At 48.0% G+C, this 19,679-nt stretch overlaps 2 protein-coding genes across 7 annotated transcripts in view; both read right to left on the bottom strand.

Annotated features, from left to right (window-relative positions):
* The window catches only part of LOC146871983 (bystin-like), a 552,899-nt gene that overhangs the window by 432,246 nt on the left and 100,974 nt on the right, over positions 1-19,679 (bottom strand). The gene's annotated exons all lie outside the window — the stretch shown is intronic.
* LOC146871984 (uncharacterized) overlaps positions 1-19,679 on the bottom strand; it is a 249,209-nt gene that overhangs the window by 225,378 nt on the left and 4,152 nt on the right. The window contains exon 2 of one of the 2 annotated variants that reach the window (XM_085652854.1): positions 3,490-3,514. The exons of the other annotated variant lie outside the window; for it this stretch is intronic. Coding sequence (XP_085508980.1) covers positions 3,490-3,514 — 25 coding nt within the window. The remainder of the gene's footprint in view (positions 1-3,489; positions 3,515-19,679) is intronic. 2 annotated transcript variants of the gene reach the window in all.

Here is a 19,679-nt window from a genome sequence, read left to right as displayed (position 1 = left end):
TATTTGCCGTTGCTGTGCCCCGGTTTGATCTGTGTGGGGTGCTGAGGGTCAGCCCGCAGATACCAAAGTAGGGCATTGACGGGATGCCTCTGGCTTCCCTCTTCCTTACGGGGGGGGGGCTGGAGATTTATCATCTTGCTGCCCCCCGCCCCCCTTCCCATGTCACGGTCTATACTGCATTCAATGATGGGGGTAAGACAAGGTGCCCAATACATATGTTCGAATGAAAATGGACACATTTAACATGCAACCGGCAAGTGGGGGTGGTCCCGCAGCAGAGGTCTCAACACTGAAGCAGGAACCTTCCTCCACTGATCTAGACACTATCTTACAGGGTATCCAATCCCCAAGGAAGCAGTGGAGCCTAGAATAGGTGCAGGTCGACATATCCCTTTTATACCAAGTTATGAGATATATGGCAACAAGGGTGCCTGAAGCGCAGGGTGGGGTCTTCACCCTAAGGATTGAGTTGGCCTCTCTCAAGCGCACTGTCTCCCACCTCCTTTCTACCAAGCAATCTGTCTTTGAAATGCAGGCAGAACACCCATAGAAGTGATCCAGGTGTAATAATCTGGGCTCTTGTGGCTTTCCTGAGAATGTCAAAGGCCCCCACCTTGAAAGGTTTTCCTTAAACATGGCTGGAGTCCTAGATTCCGAGGGGGAAACTGTTGCAGTGATTCGCGGTTGAGCAGGCACACCACTACCTGGCCCAAGGTCCGCCCCCGGGGGGGGCCCTACGTGTCCCATAATTGCCCAGATATTGAACCACAGAGATGCGATCTTTTGCAAAGACCTGCAACACGGAACCTTGACCTGTGAATCAGTCTGCATCACAGTTTTCCCCCAATTACAAAAGGGCGGTCCCGCAGCCGAAAAATTCTATGATGAGGTTAAACAGAAGCTGAGCGACATGAACATTCAATACATGCTCATCTTCCCTGCCAGACTCAGTGATGCATGACTCTAAAGCATACTTCTTCGATAACCCAGAGGAGGCCTGGGAATGGGCGACCAAGAGACCAGTCCTGCGGACTGTACAACCTCTTGATAATCACTGAGCTAACTGCAGTTATCAACTGCCTCCGACCAGATCCCAGAGAACCAAACAATCGCGGAAGGAATAGAAACCCAACCAGAGACTATCTCGATCTTCTGGCCCAGACAGAGCGCAGTCCCAGAGCTCTGAGTGCCCCCTAGGTATTCAGGGAATGCCTGCCTTTGGTCCTGGGGCGTAGCTGGATGAGACCTCTGAGGCTGGAATTCCGCCGTGGGGCCTGAATATGTCACTGTGACATTTAGGGGGTCCTCTGCGACGTTGGACACCACTGAAGTGGAACATGATATCTATTCTTGACAATCTCTAAATATTTTCGAGATATCCTGCATAGACTCATATCATCATTTAGTCCACACTTATTGTAATGGTTTGTGTTCTACAGAAGTTAAGGGTAACGGATGCTTGAAAGGGGGAAGTGCGGGGCGGGTGGGGAGGCTTTTCCACGGTTATATTTTTCTAGTCGTTCTAGTTTTAAGCCGCTTCACACATGCAACCATTACATATGTACAGCCATGCTTTTCAGGGTAGTCACCATACACAATGGGGTGAGGCACTTTCCATTTTGTCCCCCTGGACACCAGTGCTCCATGGGTATCCGTTGTCTGCTTACTGCTAATTGATGATGCCTTTTAAGATCATGTTTTGGAACGTCAATGGTCTTCTTGACCATATTAAATGGACAGCAGTTCTGACCATGCTAAGCGACTTATACTTGCGATGCTGAAGGTAGGCACCCATTGCCCTCTTTTGAGGCGGTTCAGTGAGGACTTAAGGTTCAAACAGCGACCCCAGGGAGTGGAACTCCTCCATAAAACATTCCCACTGATGGTGACTGCTACCACGGAGGGGACACAGGGCTGGTGTGTGGGGGTTGAGGGACTTTTGGAAGGCCAACTATAAAACTTCCATAGTTTGTACATAGCACCCAAGATGCCTGCCCCACTTCTGAAGGCGATAGAAAGTGTGATCCTGGTGTCCCCCTAACCCTCCCCACAGGATAACTATAATATGAGTGGACTTTAATGCATCCCCAGCCAGAATACTCGACTCCTCTAATACACGGACGATGAACCGAGTGTCCTGAGCAAAGCAGCTTGAGGCATGGATGGATTCCCTGGGCCTATGTGACGCATGGAGTGTATGGCACCCCAGAGATCGAGAGTATACTCACACCTCAGCAGCTCACCATACTTCCTCACGCATAGACTTAATAATCCTTCCTGCCCCTGAGCTCCTTCATTTAACGCGGGCTGGTATCCTCCCACAGGGAATCTCTGATCATTCATATGTAATGGCTCAGTTCGCATTGATGGATGCTGTCCACAGCCCAGTCTGGAGTCTGGTGCACACTGCATCTTCTGCATATTTGTCCTCTGCACTACAAGCATACTTTGATCACAATAAGATTACGGTCTCTGCTGCCAGGACTCTGTGAGCAGCTGGGATAGCCACTATTAGAGGCTGGGTGTTTTTGTATCTTAGACACCAAGAGCAAGCCAAACAGTCAAATTACCGCGCTAGAGCATCAAAGATAGACCTGCAGCATCACATTTTTAAGCACCCCCTCCGAAATCCTTGGCGATTAACTCCACATTTCAAGGGCGTCCTTACGACAAATTGCGCTTGAGGAGGCCAGGCACTGCTGTAGAGCATCCATGCAACAGGTATATTAGTGGGGAGATAAAAGTGGGCAATTACTTTATTGGTTAGCCACCAGGGAAGATGACCTCCAGAATTGTCCCGAAATTGCTGACCGGTTTGGCACTCTCAGACAGGAGTTGAAGGAAATTGTGTCCGTTTTTACAGAGTACTGTCGGACACTGTACAGTAATCCACCCCAGCCCCAAGCGGAGCGAACTCATCCCAAGATCCACATTCAAGCTGCTTTGTATCACCCACAAAGCAATACATGGAACAGGGCCACTCTTCATCAGGAATAAAATCACCAAATACTTTCAACAAAAAAACCTACACTCCAGATTAGAACATCGCCTCAAAATCCCACCATACAAGAAAAAAGCCATAGGTGGCACAGCCTTTTCTGTTCAAGCAGCCAAACTATGGAGCTCATTACCCCCAAACAAAAGATCCAAGGATAACTAGCTCATCTTCAGAAGACTACTCAAGAGTTGATTCCGTAGTTTCGTGCTACTCGCTGTACAGCATACCTGTGTATATAAGCTTTTAATTTCATTATATGTATATGTCTAGATATGTGTATTCCTTTGTATAAATGTGTATAATAATTATGTTTATAAATACATAGATATTCGTTAGGTGTACTTAACAAATGTACGTATTATGGTTATGTTAGTCTATGCTTAACATGTATATAGGTTACAGCATAGTTTTCATGCAAGTTATTTGATTAGATGCTTATGGTTCCCAGTTTATTTATCTATCACAATATGTTCATTTTTAGGATAACTTACTACAATTGCTTGCTTCACTGTTAATCTATTAAAAGAAAAAATAAAGAAGAAAAAATATATTTAAATAAATGAACACAAATAAATTAGTTTAAAGTACAACACTTGAGTCTCGGTTTATTAAATACATCTAAAATTTTGATGTATTACCGTCCTTTTACATATATACCAGAGGTCTTCAAACTTTTTGATGCAGAGACCCCCTTGTCAAAATATTTTAGGTGTAAGAACCCCCTCCTGACAAAAATTGCTACAACCTGGTACTCCTCATCATCGACAACGATTAACAACCATAAACGCCCCCAATTCCCACAGCAAATCATTTTTACAGTGGGGAAATATTATTAAACAGTGTTAGCAAACCAAAGGTCAGTGGGTGTGGTCAAAGGTGTAGCTAAAAACACAGGGCCTCATTTATGACGAATTGGCGCAGGGCGGCGCCCCAAATTTTCTTGCTGCGCTTCCTTACACAAGTGAGAAAGGGCTGGAATGCACCGTATTTATGAAATACGGTGCATTCCTATCCTTTCCCCTTGCGTTGGCACACAAATTGCTGCCTAGCACCAACGTAGCTTGGATTGTTTTTATGCAGGAAAGGGAATGAAAAAAATTCTTCTGGTTACGCCCCCGCTGGGGAGCTGCAAGGTTTTGGTGCTACCCCAGGTTTACATGATTTGTAAACCTGGGGTAGCATCAAAATCTATGGGTGTTACGCGGGAATCCCCATACAACGCCTTCTTGACCAAGAGTAAGGCAACCCAGTGACTTGCGCTGCTTTGTCTTTCTCCATATCTATGAGGCCATGCAAAGCCATGCAGGGTGACTTTGCGCTGCCTCATAAGTTAAATTTGTGGAGCATCAAAATCTATGGATGTTGTGTAGGAACCCCAACGCAACGCTTATGGAATGCCTCCTTGACGCCGAGTAAGCCAACACAGTGACTGGCGCTGTTTTGTCTTACTCCATATCTATGAGGCCATGCAAAGCCATGCAGGGTGACTTTGCACTGACTCATAGGTATGTCTGAGATGCTTGTGCCACCGGAGCATCAAAAATGTGATGCTATGGCAGCGCAAGCCCCTCATAAATAGGCCCCAAAATATTCAGTGTTTTTTTAGGTATTTCACCATAAGGTAGCTACATATAAAATAATGAGCTGCTTAAATGAAAAATAAATAAAAAACTGTTGTTCCTCAGTGGGAAATGCACTGTAGTACATTATGAAATCTCTATTAGTGAATGCACTGCAGAGGTCTGTGTGTAACCAGAGAGCCACAGAATTAAATCTTGGTGCAGTGCACAATAGTGACTTGTGTATTTTTAGTGCTACGGTGTCACAGCCTTTGACAGAAAGCGCTGTGAATATGTAAGTGAATATGTAAGTCATTATTTTATACTTGCATTATACACAGTATGATAGACTGATACAAAATGTGCAAATAGTTTTACGCTATAATGGTCCTTCCAAAATATAGAGTTTAGTAATACTAGAACATATATAATGCAATTTCGTTTTACATAACTGTCCTTTCAACAACTCCTTAGGGGTACTAAGGGCTGTGTAAATACAATTACAAGCACGCACTACACAGCCCAGTTGTTAACTCTTTGCACTACCTCTCAAGAAAAACAAATGTTGTCATCACAAAGCTTGGAGTGATTCGATCAATAAAAGCCAGATCCGGCTCCCAAGCACCCTTTACACTTGCAGATTAACTCATAGCTCACATTTGCATTTCATTCAGGCAAGCAGGCACCCTAGCACTGAAGTCTTTTTACAGCACAGGAGACTAAATTAATGAAACTTCACCTGAACCATTTTAATAATCTAAATTAGCCGTCCAGGGACTGTTGTCTTTTTCCAAAACTGAAAGCAAACGTTTTGGATTCCAGCCCAGGCACAAGTGAGGCTGGGGAATGCATGCTCCCCTTCCCAGAACTCCAAGACCCCTCTAGGGGTTGCACCACACAAATTGGGGACCTGAGATATATCCCTTTCATGTACTTGTGTATCTATATATTTATAAATTTACACCTGTTTAAAAGAAAAAGTTGAAAAATATATATATACAGCCTTTCCAATGTTCTACCCTATTATCTCACTCAATATATCCTTCCCTTCGCTCTGACTCATCCCAAACCTCATTCTATTATGATCCCCAAAATAACACTTTCTAGCCTGTTCCCTCATCTATCCCTCCTTGCATCATCTCAAACCTCTTTTTACTATTCAGATCTCCCAAATAAGCCTTTCTAAACCCTTCCCTAGACACATCTGATACCTCATTTTTCTCCCTAATCCACTTCTAGTCTTTCCTACTGCTTGATCCCCAAAGAAACACTTTCTAGACACTTCCTTCTTCTATCCTTCCATATCCAACTAACAGACTTACATGTCCACCGCTCAAATTAATTAATCTTTCCCTATTGTAATTCATCACTACTCCTTTTTGGATTCCGTAGTTGTGTGCTACTCGCTGAATAGCGCTTTGACACCTCAGCAGGGATATTAAGCGCTATATAAATGTAATTACAATACTTAACGTTATTCTGCTGCAGATTCACCCGTTGGCTCTCCGTTCAGACTGAGAAGCCTATCACACTAGAGGAGCTTGTTGAGGCCATCACCGACTGGGGAAAACACGGGACCTGATGGGTTTCCCCAAGAGTCTTACCATAAATTTCGGGACCAGGTGGGTCCCTACCTCTTGGCCCTTAATAGGGATGCGATAGACACGGGTAGGTTTCCTCCTGAACATGATGTTGCTACCATAGTTGTCATACTTAAGGCAGCACAGCCTCCTGAATGCTGCTCTTCTTTTCTTCCACTTTCCCTGATTAATACAGAGATAAAAATATATGCTAAGATACTGAAAAACAGGCTCCAGCAAGCTCACCCGGACCAATGTGGCTTCATGAGCACCCGAAGTACAAGGTATGGCATGTACCGCGTGCAAGCAGCCCTGGCCTACGCCTCAACTCTACAGGTCCTTGTGTCCTCTTTTTAATACATTTTGAAATGAGCTTTGATTCACTCGACTGATGTTATCTGTTTAAGGTTCTGGAGAGGATGAGGTTTAGCCCAAAATTCAACTGCTATACAATGCCCCCACTGCTCAAGTGCGGGCGAACAGAACAATGTCGGACACCTTCCCAATATACTAATGTACCAGGGATGCCTACTGTCTCTTGGCTGCTTTTCCCTAGCCATTGAACCCTTGGGTCAGCTCTTTGGTTGTGATGCACGGGTGGTAGTGGCGAGTCCATATGGAAGATGGGATGTGGATGACGCCCTTTTTCTAGCCAATCCTCATGTCTTGGGATCCCGCTCCTTAGAGATACTTACCCTGAAGCAGATTTGTGCCTTCAAGTGAGTTGACCCAACTCACTCTTAGTTGCCATCCATGGCGATCAAAGTGTAATCACCTGGCACCAGTCTATCCCTATTCTGAAGTCTAGCTTTCAATATGGAGGTGTTCATATCTCTACAAACCTCTCGCCTGGAGTCTTAACCTTATGACCCATATTTCTAACATGAAACAGGACTTCCAGAGATGAGAGCAACTCCCAATTAATCTGCTGGGCAAGATGGCTATATCTGAAAGAGACTATCAGTTATGGATTCCTTACCTTAGAATTACCCCCAGGCGTCAGACTGGATCCGGAGAATGTTTCTTCAGCAGTACCCCTGTGTCTCGGTAGGTGGCGTTGGTCGACTCCGCATTCGTCGTTGGCGTTGTGATCGCCGGAATGACGTTGTGGTATCTACTTAGATGCCCCCTGTAGGAAGGTGGAATCTGACTATATGGTTGCCCCCACTTTTTTCCTGGTGTTTGAATGGTTTTTGACTAGTCTGGCTGGGATCCTGCTATCCAGGACCCCAGCCTATCTGCTTACTCCCTTAAATGATTGGTGTGCATATTAGATGCACTAGTGATTGGATACTGTGGTGCCTTATGAGCCCCTAGTATATGGTACCTTAGGTACCTAGGGCATTGGTACTTCACAGGCCTACCAGGGGCTGCAGCATGTATTATGCCACCCCTGGGAAGTACTCACAATCTGACACCACAGGCCTGCTACTGCAGCCTGTGTGAGGTAGTGTTAGCACTCCTCACAGAGGTATAGGTTCCTATATCTCACCATACACACACATATAAACCTATCGGTCACCCCTATGGTAGGCCCTATCAATCCCAAGGGCAGGGTGCATGGTTTACTATGTGAGGGGGTGCTTCTGCCTGAGCAGGACCCCTCTGTAGCTGGCAGAGTCTATTCTCTGCTACTGTTTGTGGATGCGGTTAAACCATATACTCTTAAGTGCATTATAACCTCGCGGTAAATGCTAACTTTGGAATGACTGCATCAAAACATGTCGTGTTTGTTGTCAAACAACTTGGAATCCTACCCCCACACCAGTAACTGGTGTGGGAGTAGGATCCCACCCTTCTAGAGGGGACGACATGTACCCACTGTACTACACGGTAGAAATCTTTCAGAGCCCTGGCATCACAAAATGGATGCCACCAGCACAGACACCGGGCTGCCCTCCTGCTGCTGACCGAAACTCGCAGTGGAGGGAGCCCAACAAAGGGTTTCCTGTCACAGGGAGGTGTCACCACCTCCCAGACAGGACTTGGTGTATTGGAGCTGGGTGGGTGCACTCTTAGAGTGCTTTGAAGTCCTGCACTGGGGGAGCAGTAGGCTCCTCTGTGCATATGCCAGCTCAAACCGGTTCAGGGGCTACCTGCCCCTGCTCTGGCGTGAAACTGGACAAAGGGAAGTGGGTGTAACCACCCACTACCCTGACCCTCATAGAGGAGTGGTCATAGAGCTAGTCCCTCCCATCTTTTCACTATAAGATACCACACATTGCCAATGCAATTTAGATTACACCTGGACGACGCTCAACTAAGAAGAATCCTGGCCCTTCGACATTCCACTGTCTCTGGAAGACTGAAGAATCTCCCTTGGAGTCAAGGAGTGACTCTCCTGCTTGGCAGGCACCAAAACTATCTACAACGGTTGCAAACTTTACCGCTCCCGCCGGAGCCCGAAGTCTCTGCGTCCCCTGAAGCGGATTTCCTGACCTCTCGACGGCCATTTTGAGTCCCCAGCAAAGCTGTGGCATCTGGACCCCACGAGTGACGAGGAACAGCAATACCAGGGAAGCGTGCACTGATTTCGAGTGCAAGCCCTAAACTACGTCCAACGAAGTTGTGCTTTGGACCACTTGTTGTCCAAGTCCCTAGCAGGTCTAGTACCGAATTTCAGCGGCCTACCCTGTCCCGAGTGACCGTGGGCTGTTGTTAAACTTTTCCTGCAAAGGCGTCTTTGCGGTTGCTTGCCCGTTGGCTAGTAACTCACCTGAAGACCTCCACATCGATTTCAAGGGCTCGCCTGGTTGCTCTGGGTCTGCCCTCACTTACCCTTGCTGGGTAAGTCCATCAAACCTTGCTGGGCTGCACCATTGCCAATCTTCACTCCACACGAGACTTGCGGCTGCCAAGGCTTGTTGGCTCCAATCTGGGTGCCGACACCGTCAACAGCTGCAGACGTCGTGGGACCTCCCGAACCCAGCTGCTGGTCATCGTCGAGCCTTCCTGGACCTCGTGAGCGAAGAGACAAAACACCATCACCGACCTGAAGAGACGCGACAGCTGTGGTCATCCATCTTGCTGGCCACCGGTCACTGGCAAGTGACTCTGAACTCTGTCCCCTCAATTTCTAGGTCTTCTGCAACTCCAATCCATCGTCGGATTCGAACGGACACCTCTCCAGTCGTCACAAGTGGCAAGTATCCAGTGATCTCCATTGGAAACAGCATCGCGACCCGACACCAAAGGACACCTATGCACCCGGCTTCCCTGGGTGAGGTAACTCGTGCACTCCGGTGCCCAAGTGTGTGTTGGCTCTCGAAATACTTACCCTGTAAGTTGCTTGCCTGTTGACTTTTGCGAAGTGCCCTAGAACTGTAAAATACAAACCACGACATTTGCCATTGAAACGCATTGAAAACCCGCGTGTGTGTTTAGACACTGCACGCGTCTCCTGTGGGCTGATTACGTACCTGCTAACACTGCAGTAGTGAAGCCCCAGCAATTCCCAAGGCCCTAGGCCTCTTCATTTTGCAAGTCGAGTTTGTTAACCCATTATTTTAGTATATGGTCTGGTACGCCCCTAGGGCTACAGCCATATTTGTGCTTAATTTATTGAGAACTGATGATCTTTTGAATGTTTACCTGGCTCTAATCTCATAAAGAGATTAGTACAGTATATTTAGAAATAAATACATATATATTTGATATATATACCTGTGTGGTGTCTTTTCATTTGGTAATTCAAGAGATTATAAGGTAAAACAAGCTGCTTTACATTCCTCAGAGACTTAGCCTGAAGGCTGCTCTCCACAGCTACCACTAGGATAGCTTTCTTTAAAAGGTTGTCTTTAAACCTATCTACCAAGAGTCGAATTGGACTGGTGCAAAGTGGCCACTATAACTAGTGACCAGCATATGCCAGGCCAACTTCTCACACCGCCCCTGCACGCTGATGTCAGTTCTTTCTTTTTCCGCACCTGTCAGCGCACATGCGGAGAGAGCGGTACCCTTAGTCTTTTTTGACTAGAGATTTTTTGTTACTTTTTGTTGACTTCTTTGAGTTGTCCGACTCCTGGTGCAAGGGATGTCACATCAACGGACCGGCTTCAAACCTTGTGACTCCTGTTACAAGTGGATGTCGGTCATTGACCCACATCTCGTGTGCCTCTGATGTTTGGAGCGCGACCACGACTCGAAGTTGTGCTCCGACTGCGGGGCCATGAACCCAAGTCTTTACGGGAGCGGTCCCGAAAGCTTCCCGAGGCCCGGCAGTCAGCTCCGCGCTGCTCGAGGTCCCGGTCGAGAAGGAAGTCATGGGACCAGTCACGGAGTCACCACCATCACTCCTCTTCGAAGTCTTCGTCTTTGGGTAAGTCGAAGCACAAGAAGAAGGCGAAGAAGCACCATCGCTCTTCGCCTTCTCCCCGTCGGTCGGCTGACGCGAGGCGGGTTGCGGAAGGTAGTCGTCAGGCTCCACCCACGGAGCCTGTTGGGTCTGCCCTGAGCCTCCCTCCCTTCCCGGAAGCCGGGGCGACCCCTGCCCAACTTCGTAGTTTTTACGAAGCCCTCCACTCCATCTTTGGGCAGCCCGACTCCGCCGCCGCGCCTTCGGACCCTGTGGACTCGGCTGGGGGTTCTAGGCCTTCGATGCCGGCGGCTTCGGCTCTGCAGGGCCCCCAGGAATCCAGGCCTGGATCCGGATCGGCGCGGGTCGACCATTATTACACCTCCTCCGCTGCCGAATCCATTGGCGACACCTCTGCCCCTTCCAACGCGAGTAGATTATTTAAGTTACTAGTCCTGCAGGTCTAATAAACCTTTTATGATTTTTCAAGCACTGTATATTTAATATGATGCTCCTGACCAGATTTATGTATACTCTCCAACATTTCCCCTTTGACATTCCCAGTAGTTGGGTCCAAAACATTAATACCCTGGTCGGTACTTTTTTATGGGCAGGTCGTCCAGTTCGCATTGCCCTGGGCAAGTGCAGGCAGTCAGTACATGACGGAGGCTTGGGATAGCAGACATTAGGCTGGATTACTGAGCGACCCTACTGGAGGGTACTGCCTGGAGCGCTCATACTTAGGCCTTGATGCTGTTCTGGAACTGATGAATGGAACACCACTTCCTAGCCACCTCTTGGAGGTGACTGCAGTTGTCATCAAGGTGTGCCATGGCCTCCTGTTTTACAGGATGAGACAAGAGGCTTACACAGTCGTCCCCACTGTGGGAGAGAAGAGGGCTACAGGACAGTGCATGCCTTGATGCCTTCAGACACTTGGACAGGATAAGGATTACCATTTTGGGTGATGTGTGGAAGGGGGATTACCTACAATCCTTCCCGGAGCTTCAGCAATAATTCTCCTCATCTAACCTGCAGTTCCATAAGTATTTACAGCTTCATCATGCCCTATCGTATCACATCTAGGTCCCTACTGAACTACCCGATCACAATTCCCTAGGAGCCAAGCTCCATATGGGCCGCCTCAGTAAAGGTGCTGTGTCTCAGATATACCATACATTGGTTAACAATGCGCCAGAGGTATTCCTGTCATGCAAACAGAAATGGGAAGGATAGGTGGGCCTCATTGAGGCCTACTGGGTTTACTGGAGGACCCTGGCGGACCCCGATGTAAGCAAATAATGGTGGTGGTGGCTACAACGCTCGCCAATCAAGACACTGCTTGCAAATGGATGACCCCCACAGCCCCTTACTTTAGTGGAATTGCGTGGACTGGTATGCTAAGTGGAACAAAAGGTATATTGTGCTAGAGGTTGTCCTCAAAAACATACTAAAATCATGTGCAGATGGTGGGAATATTATGCACTGGAAAGTATTGAGTAACATGCATGTGACTGGGGAAGTGCTGAAAAAGTGTATTACTGTTTTCACTGTGTTCCATATGAAGCGAACTGTGTTGTTTGTTGCACGAAAAACAAATGATTTATCAAAAAGCACAAGACGGGTTAGCAGTTAATTTCCTGTAGATGTAGGGTTGAAGATGGAAAGTTCAAGTGAGGATCGGATTGCAGGTTGGGTTTAAGAGGGAGGAGGAGGATCCGTAAGGAGAGTAGATAGGGTAGTCATAATGACGGAGATGTTTTAATGAGAAATAGAATGTGAAGAGCAAAGTCTATAGCTGTGATGGAGAAATGGGTTACAGGAGATAACATAGGGTGTTCATGGTGCAAATGAGTTGTTCGGGATATCATTATAATGAGTTGAGAAGCTTCTGGAAGATAATTTTCCAATTTCGAGAGGGACTTAGCTTGAATGTAGGTTTCAAGATGCCTGAGTATTACTCCAATTGGAAAGGCTTATGCAGTTCTGTTTTAATTGAGTGCATAATGGGAGTGATCCAGGACTGTAGACCGGTACTGGCTTAGAAATAGTGCAAATCAAACGCCTCTCTGAGTATTGTTGAATTGTTCCAATGAGGAGAGATTCAACTTGTGTGCAAGTTTATTGGAGATTTTATTTAGGAATGCTGTCATGAATTTCATTAAGTACTACAGATTTGTGATTGGGGTATTTGTGAGAGCCGGGGAGGAAGGATGGATTGCTGCCTTGTATGAGCACCTGGCTTGGCAGTTCGGGCTGAACTTTTCTCATTGGAGCAGGGTCAAGACTGAGTTGCATATAGCTGGGTCCAAACTGAAGTGGCTTGGTGTGCGAGATAATAATGGATTGGGATGCAGCCCCGAGTAATTACCAGTGGCTGAGCTAATTACAAGCACAGATATATGATAGCTGTACGTGCACAACCAATTTGCTTGATAAAGTTTTAAAGTTTGTACTGTGCCTACTGGGAATCACTCACTGAACCCGAGTGATGTGGATAAGCTCTGACTGCATCCCCATATACATTGGGGTATGTCCCCAGGGCACTGGTATTGTTCCTCTAACGAGGTTAATAACAGTAAAACTGATAATTAAATGAATACAATACTCAGAGGGTGCTGTTGCTAGTATTCATATATTGTTGCTTCACAACATAAATTCCTTTGATAGTCAGACACTACATTTCCCAAGATGCAAAGTGATTCACAATTCCATCATCCCAATGCATTTCGGCCGTCATGGGCCTTCATCAAGGGAATATCTATAAATAATAAATGAATGAGCCACTCAATATACAGGAACAAGACCATCAAAATCATTATTGTAATACAAACCAAAGAGTCGAGATAGAGTAGTGCCCGTGAACGCGGCAAAGAAATAATAAAACATGTGGCCGTAAATCCCACATAACATGAATACAATACGAAACTTTTCTGAACCCGAGTGTCAAGCGAAAAGTGCAAAGGTATGGTAAATATGAATGGTGCCGAGTTTAACATGCAGGATCGGGGTAGCGCCAAAGTACGGATGTTATTTAAATCGAGCCGTTTTATGAAACGTTACACTCTTAAAAGTTAAAGAAATTGCGTATTAGCACAGTGGCCTTAGCGTGAACATGCAAAAAGGTTAAATCAGAATGTGCTAGTTTATAAACAAAACAAGAGCTTACTCGTGCATAACGGGTATTTTCCTACAGCGTGAATGTTGTTCGTGCAGAGGATCTCTCGATGATTAGTAATCGTGGATTATTTAAAGCCGATTTAACTTGCAATAGATGTAGGATTAAACCCGGTACTAAACATAAACAAAAGACTCGCCTGAATGTAAATAGTGATGCTTTATAAACAAATGCAATAGTTGTATTAAGTTGGATAACGTGATAATGAAATAAAATAATATCAGATGCATCAGGGAAAAATAAGTGCTATATTAGAGAGTGAGTGAAATGTAAAAGTGACTAGAACGTGTAACTATGAATAAAACTAGAGGATCAAGGAAATGAGATAAACACGACGTACAATAGATTGAACTAAGAGATCAAGAAAAAAGATAAAAAAGATTAGAAAAGATAGAAATAGACAAGATGAGAACAATAGAACGTCCCATGGATACAACTAGAAAATTTAGACTGAAGAATTAAGACAAGGAATTAAGAAAGATTAGGAAAGATAAGAAAAATTCACAGAATATTCGAAGACCACTAGGGAAGCTGTTGTATCACAGCTCAAAGAAGGTATATAGTTCCGATCATAAGTAGCATTGGAATTCCATCCGCTCGTTCATCCCTGTTAGAATCCGGGGGTCTCTGGTTGGTGCAGGTATGCACTTGCGACAAGCAGGGACCCTTTCCTCTAAGTCAGGGCGTAGGATTACCTCTTTAAAAACTAAACCCTGCTCACCCTCTAGGTAACGTGGAGCGAGCAGTCAGGCTAGATTTCCGGAGGGCATTAGGTTAAGCGTTCAAGTTGTCCCACACAATAATCACCACCCCACCACACAAAGACACAAGGCTGTATTTATCAAAAATAGAGTTCTTTATATAAAAGTTTTCTGTAGGCAGGTTGTCAAAAATACAGCTCTCTTGCTTCAATAATGTTCCAGTTACTTGTAAATGCTTTCAGGCAGTCCACAGATCTTAAAATGGCAAAATTGTACTTAAAATAGGCTTCTTAGGGGTTCTGTGCGCTTCGTAGCGCCTTTGTTACGCTTTGTAAAAGGTTTAGAGGTGTCTTGCCGTTTCTCACGCTTCTCGCGTGAGTACGCGTATGCCGGACTCGAACCGTACGGACCGTACCCTTGTAGGTACGCGTCGTACACGTTCGGGACGCTCCTTGCCAAACCTCACGCTTCCTGCGTGAGCGCCGGCAATGGATTTAATACGGTACGGACCGTACAGTAGCAGGGACGCGCCGCACACGGACGGCAAAGCAGGCACGGCTCGTACAAGGCAAGTACGGGTCGTACCTAGGCGCACAGGGCACAAAATACCTTATTTCTTTGGGGGCAAATGTTTGTGGAGGCTTGTAGACGTCTTTCTCGAGTGTCCCACGTCGCGTCCTAGTCCCGGCTCCTCCGTGGACTGCAATGCTTCGTGGGGACGCTTTCCCAACTTCTCAGCAAACCAGCGAGGTTAAAAGCAGGAGAGGCAGCCCAGGGGTGAGTTCTCAGCGCGGCGCACTGTTAGCTTCGTCCGGATGGCGAACCAGTGCGTTTCAGGTCTTTACAGAAGTCTCTACGGCCCGGGGAGGGTCGCAAGGGCTCAGCGCTCAGACACAGTTACCTCCTCCTTACGTTGCGAGCTACGGCTCGAGGGGGCAGTTGCTTGCTTTGCTCAGGCTTGCAGGCATTTACGGTGCTCACAGCAGCTCCGGCGGCAGAAGTCGCGTTGCTCAGCGAGATAAGGGCACACAGGTTCTCCGGGGTCAGTGGTGCAGGATCACCCACGGCAGTCTCCTCTTCTTCAAGGGGGGGGTAGCGCCCACTGTTCCTGGGGCGCAGTTCAGGGGGCAAGTTCATCAGCAAGCCCTTGGAGAGAAGTTTAGCACAAGTTGAATCAAAGTCTTTTCCTTTAGTCTTTTCCTCTCCTTCCAGCAGACAGGCACCCACTGCAGGCCAGTCTCTCAGGCAGAGAGACAGTATTCCTCCTTCAGCTTCTCCAGGTCCTTCTCCTTCAGGCAGAGGTTCGTCTTGGCGCAAACAGGATCTGATTTCTTAGGAGCAGGGCTCCTTCTTTTATAGCAAGTTTCTTTTGTTCTTTGTCGCCAGGGGGCCTGGGCCTGGGTCAGTCCGGTTTTGGAGCACTTTGTTGTGGTGACTTTGCTCTTTCCTTTCAGCGCAGAGGGCAGAGACATCAGCTGCTCCACAGGGGGCGGAGCCGGCATTGTGGTGGCAGAGCACAGGTCTATTCAGAGTCAAGGTGTACTCCTCCCACCCATCCTGGTGTAATCTCTCTACCCACCACCTGGCAGCCAGCCTGTCTCCTGGAATTCCCCGGCCCTGCTCCCCACTGAAACTAGGCAGAACTCACACACACACAGCAGAGGCGGACTGAAATGGCCAGGTCAGTAAATACTAACTTTCTAAAAGTAGTATTTACAAACACAGGATATTAAAATAAACTTTACTAAAAGAAGTATTTTATTATCCTGAGTTCAGGCATACTAAACTTGACTTTCTACCATGCTCTCTGAGTCCACTGGGATTACAGCGTGTAGTAATCCCAGCAGCCCATTCTGGCCTATGGAGAGCAGGTAGCCTTCAATAGTGAAAAACGAAAATGGCTGTAATTCACTATTAGGACATGCCACACACATCAGGGCATGTCCTACCTTATGCCTACAATGCACCCTGCCCTTGGGCCTACCAGAGGGGTGACTAATATGTAGTTGAGTGAAGGTTTGGGGACTGTCAACTAGGTGCACTTGCGCAATCAGCGCGACAGTACCAGACCGCGCGCAGGCTTTGCAGTGGCAGACCCTAGACACATTTTACTAGGCCGCTTCTGTGGGTGGCACAACCAGTACTGCAAGCCCACCAGCAGCATTTGTATTTACAAGCCCTGGCACTCCTGGTGCACTTTACTAGGGGCTGATAGTAAACCAAATAGCCAAACACGGAAACCAATCAATGTATACATTTTACCACAGGGAGAGCATATGCACCTTAGCACTGATCAGCAGTGGTAAGGTGCCCAGAGTCATAAAACAGCCAACAACAGGTCAGAAAAAATACAGGAGGAAGGCAAAAAGTTTAGGGATGACCCTGCAAAAAGGGCCAAGTCCAACACAACCCCACTTCCAGCCAAAACGCAGGGTAGACCAATCACCACCGTGATGGTCTTCCCTGACTGGGGCGATAGAACAAGGACCTGGCCCGCAACTGCAGGGGCAGACTCCAGTTCTACGCCAATCTGAACCTATTGGACTCCCTCTGTCCATACTCTCAGGGCCCACCAAGCCAATCCATGGGGAACCCTTCTCCTCACCTGTGGACACCACCTGTGCAGCACCTAACCTTAACTGGCCCACAGGTGTGTCCCAACAGACAGACAGCAAAATGCTACAGTGGCCACTGACAGTAGTCAGGCATGAGACCCTGGCTGTATGCCTCTCAGGGCTCTCAAACCTCTGTGGCGCCAGGGAGCGGGGGGCAGTAGCCCCAGGTGCTTGGCACCCTTTGTCCATTCTCCCCCTCGTCAGGTCAGGTATGACATCCTAGCACTGACCCACCAGCCCCAGGACTGTACCCGGTGGCTGGACCAAAGACTGGGGTGGCCTCTCCCACACCCGGTCCTCCTCCTTGGGGTTCTGTACCCTCCCACCTGGAGTGGTACCCCCTTCCAGAATTGCCAGGGCACCTGGGGCAGGTGTCCTGCGCAATTCGCCCACCAGTTCAGGGGTTCTATCCTGCAACTGGGCGTCCAGGTCAGGGGGGACACCCTGAACCTGGCCCTCCAACCTAGGGTCTAAACCCTTCAGGTGAGCCGGGGTCAGAGGCGAAGACTCCCTCCCTCTGCACCCCCTTCCAGAGTACTGCCCACTCCCAACTGGCGTGGTACCCCTAGAAGTAACATGGGTCAGGACACTGATTACAGTGGTCCCACCCTCCAGGTCAGACAACACCTGAACCTGGCTTCCCAACCCTGGGACCAACCCATGCGGTTGAACGCTCGCCTGGCGCACCAGGACTTCCTGGGGGGCAAGCATGCCCCCCCTGAGGGTGACACATAACTCATGTGTTGTGTGATAGTCTGCCTGGCGCAGATATCCCGACCCCTGTCCATCTGACAGTGCCTGAAGATCCCCCAGGTCAGAAGTGGTGTCACCATGGTCATTCACTGGTGACGCAGCCCTTCTGGCTGGCCCCTGACCCACTGGTTCTTCCACTGGGGACTCTTTCCCCCTCTCACCCCTCAATCTGGACTTCTGCACCCTCCCAACTGGAGCGGTACTGCCAGACACCAGAACTGATGGAGGTCCGATTACAGACACTCCCAGCTCATCAGACACTAGGGGATCCCCCTCAACGGGCGGTCCATCAGGACAGCCTAGGCTCCCCGCCTGGTGTTCCCTTAAAGAACCATCCAGGCTCTGAGACTGGGTTTCGGGCACCTGGGGGCACGCCGCCCCACACTCACTCCTTCTCCACTGAGACAGGACGTGAGGCCCTACACCCCTCCCACTACCATGGGACCTAGCTGGGCTACTCTGCACCACTTCCACCACTCTGGGTTGGAAGATACCTGAGCCACTCCCCACGGGGTCACTCCCCAATGCCTCTCCAGACCCTCTGGAATCCACCAAAAGGTCTGCCTCCAATGTGAGCTCCCTGCGGTCAGAGAACTCACTCTCCAACAGGTGTTGGCATAGCTCGGGAAAACAGGGACTTAAAATATGCTCTCCCACAATTAGATCACACAGCCCCCTAGCAGGGTTAACCAAACTATCCTTCACCTTACCATCCAGTGCCTCGCACACGTACTCCACACCACTCTCCTGAGACTGGCAAGACAGTATCTGACTGTCTCTGTCACACAACCCACACTCTTCTGGGCGGTCTTCACACTCACCTACCAGGACTTCAACTTTGGGGGAACCCCTCTCCCTGCACCTCTCAACTAGAGTCAGTAGAGTGTCCCTTCCGCCACTAGGACCATGAACCCCTGCGCCAGTTACCCTATTCCCTTCAGGGATACTGCGCACTACTGGAGCTACCTCATGCCCTTGAACCTCCTGGTGTATGTTAACCCCCTCCTTCACGTCAGGCGCCACATCTCTGGGTGTGCGTACTACTCTCTCAGCACTATAAAATTCAATATTGCTGCCACCATCTGAGCTGGATTCCTTCTCCCACTCAGAAAAGCTCAATCTCTGAGCTACACACCTTTCTGGTTGCTGGGCTGAGACACTCCTGGCCTCAAGCCTCTCGAGCTCCATATCATATTTCTTCATTATGAAGTCATGCTCCATCTGAATCTTTCTTTCTTCAAGAGCCATTTTCTTTTCTTCCAGAGCCAGCTTCTTGCTTTCTAGCTCCAATTGGCTTTTTAATTCCAGCTTTGCCAATGTTATCTCATGATCCCTGGTGGCCTGTCTGTCTGCCAGCTCCTCTGGCGACAGGCCTCTGCCAAAACTGCGAACACTTTCCGCTGGTCTCAATGGTGTAACTTCCTTAGTTGCACCCCTTGATTCAATCCAGGCTTTCAGCGCCTTGTAGAGATCTGATCTGTTCTTGCATCCTGCATGTGGAACATTGAGCTTCCTGCAGAAGTACTTGAGTTCAGTTCTCTTGTAGCTCTCCAGTTTTGACTCATCCCATTCAACCTCTCCAGCCTCAGAGGCTTCAGCCGCGGTTTTCTCTATGCTGTTTGGGCCCGGCATGACTCCAAACACAAGGGATCTTCTTTCTTGGCAAGCAAAATTAAAATTCAAAGTTCTGTGGCTCAAGCTACTGGACTGTCCTCATTGTTCAATGGTTAGTAATCACTGCGCAGACACCAAGAACGCAAATCCGTAAATCCTCACCGCTGCCACCAATGTTAGAATCCGGGGTCTCTGGTTGGCGCAGGTATGCACTTGCGACAAGCAGGGACCCTTTCCTCTAAGTCAGGGCGTAGGATTACCTCTTTAAAAATAACCCCTGCTCACCCTCTAGGTAATGTGGCGCAAGCAGTCAGGCTAGATTTCCGGAGGGCATTAGGTTAAGCGTTGAAGTTGTCCCACACAATAATCACCTCCCCACCACACAAA

Source organism: Triturus cristatus, chromosome 1_1, assembly GCF_964204655.1.
Source record: "Triturus cristatus chromosome 1_1, aTriCri1.1, whole genome shotgun sequence".
Taxonomy (NCBI): domain Eukaryota; kingdom Metazoa; phylum Chordata; class Amphibia; order Caudata; family Salamandridae; genus Triturus; species Triturus cristatus.
Note: the sequence above shows the minus strand (reverse complement) of the source record. Positions and strands in the feature narration are given on the sequence as shown.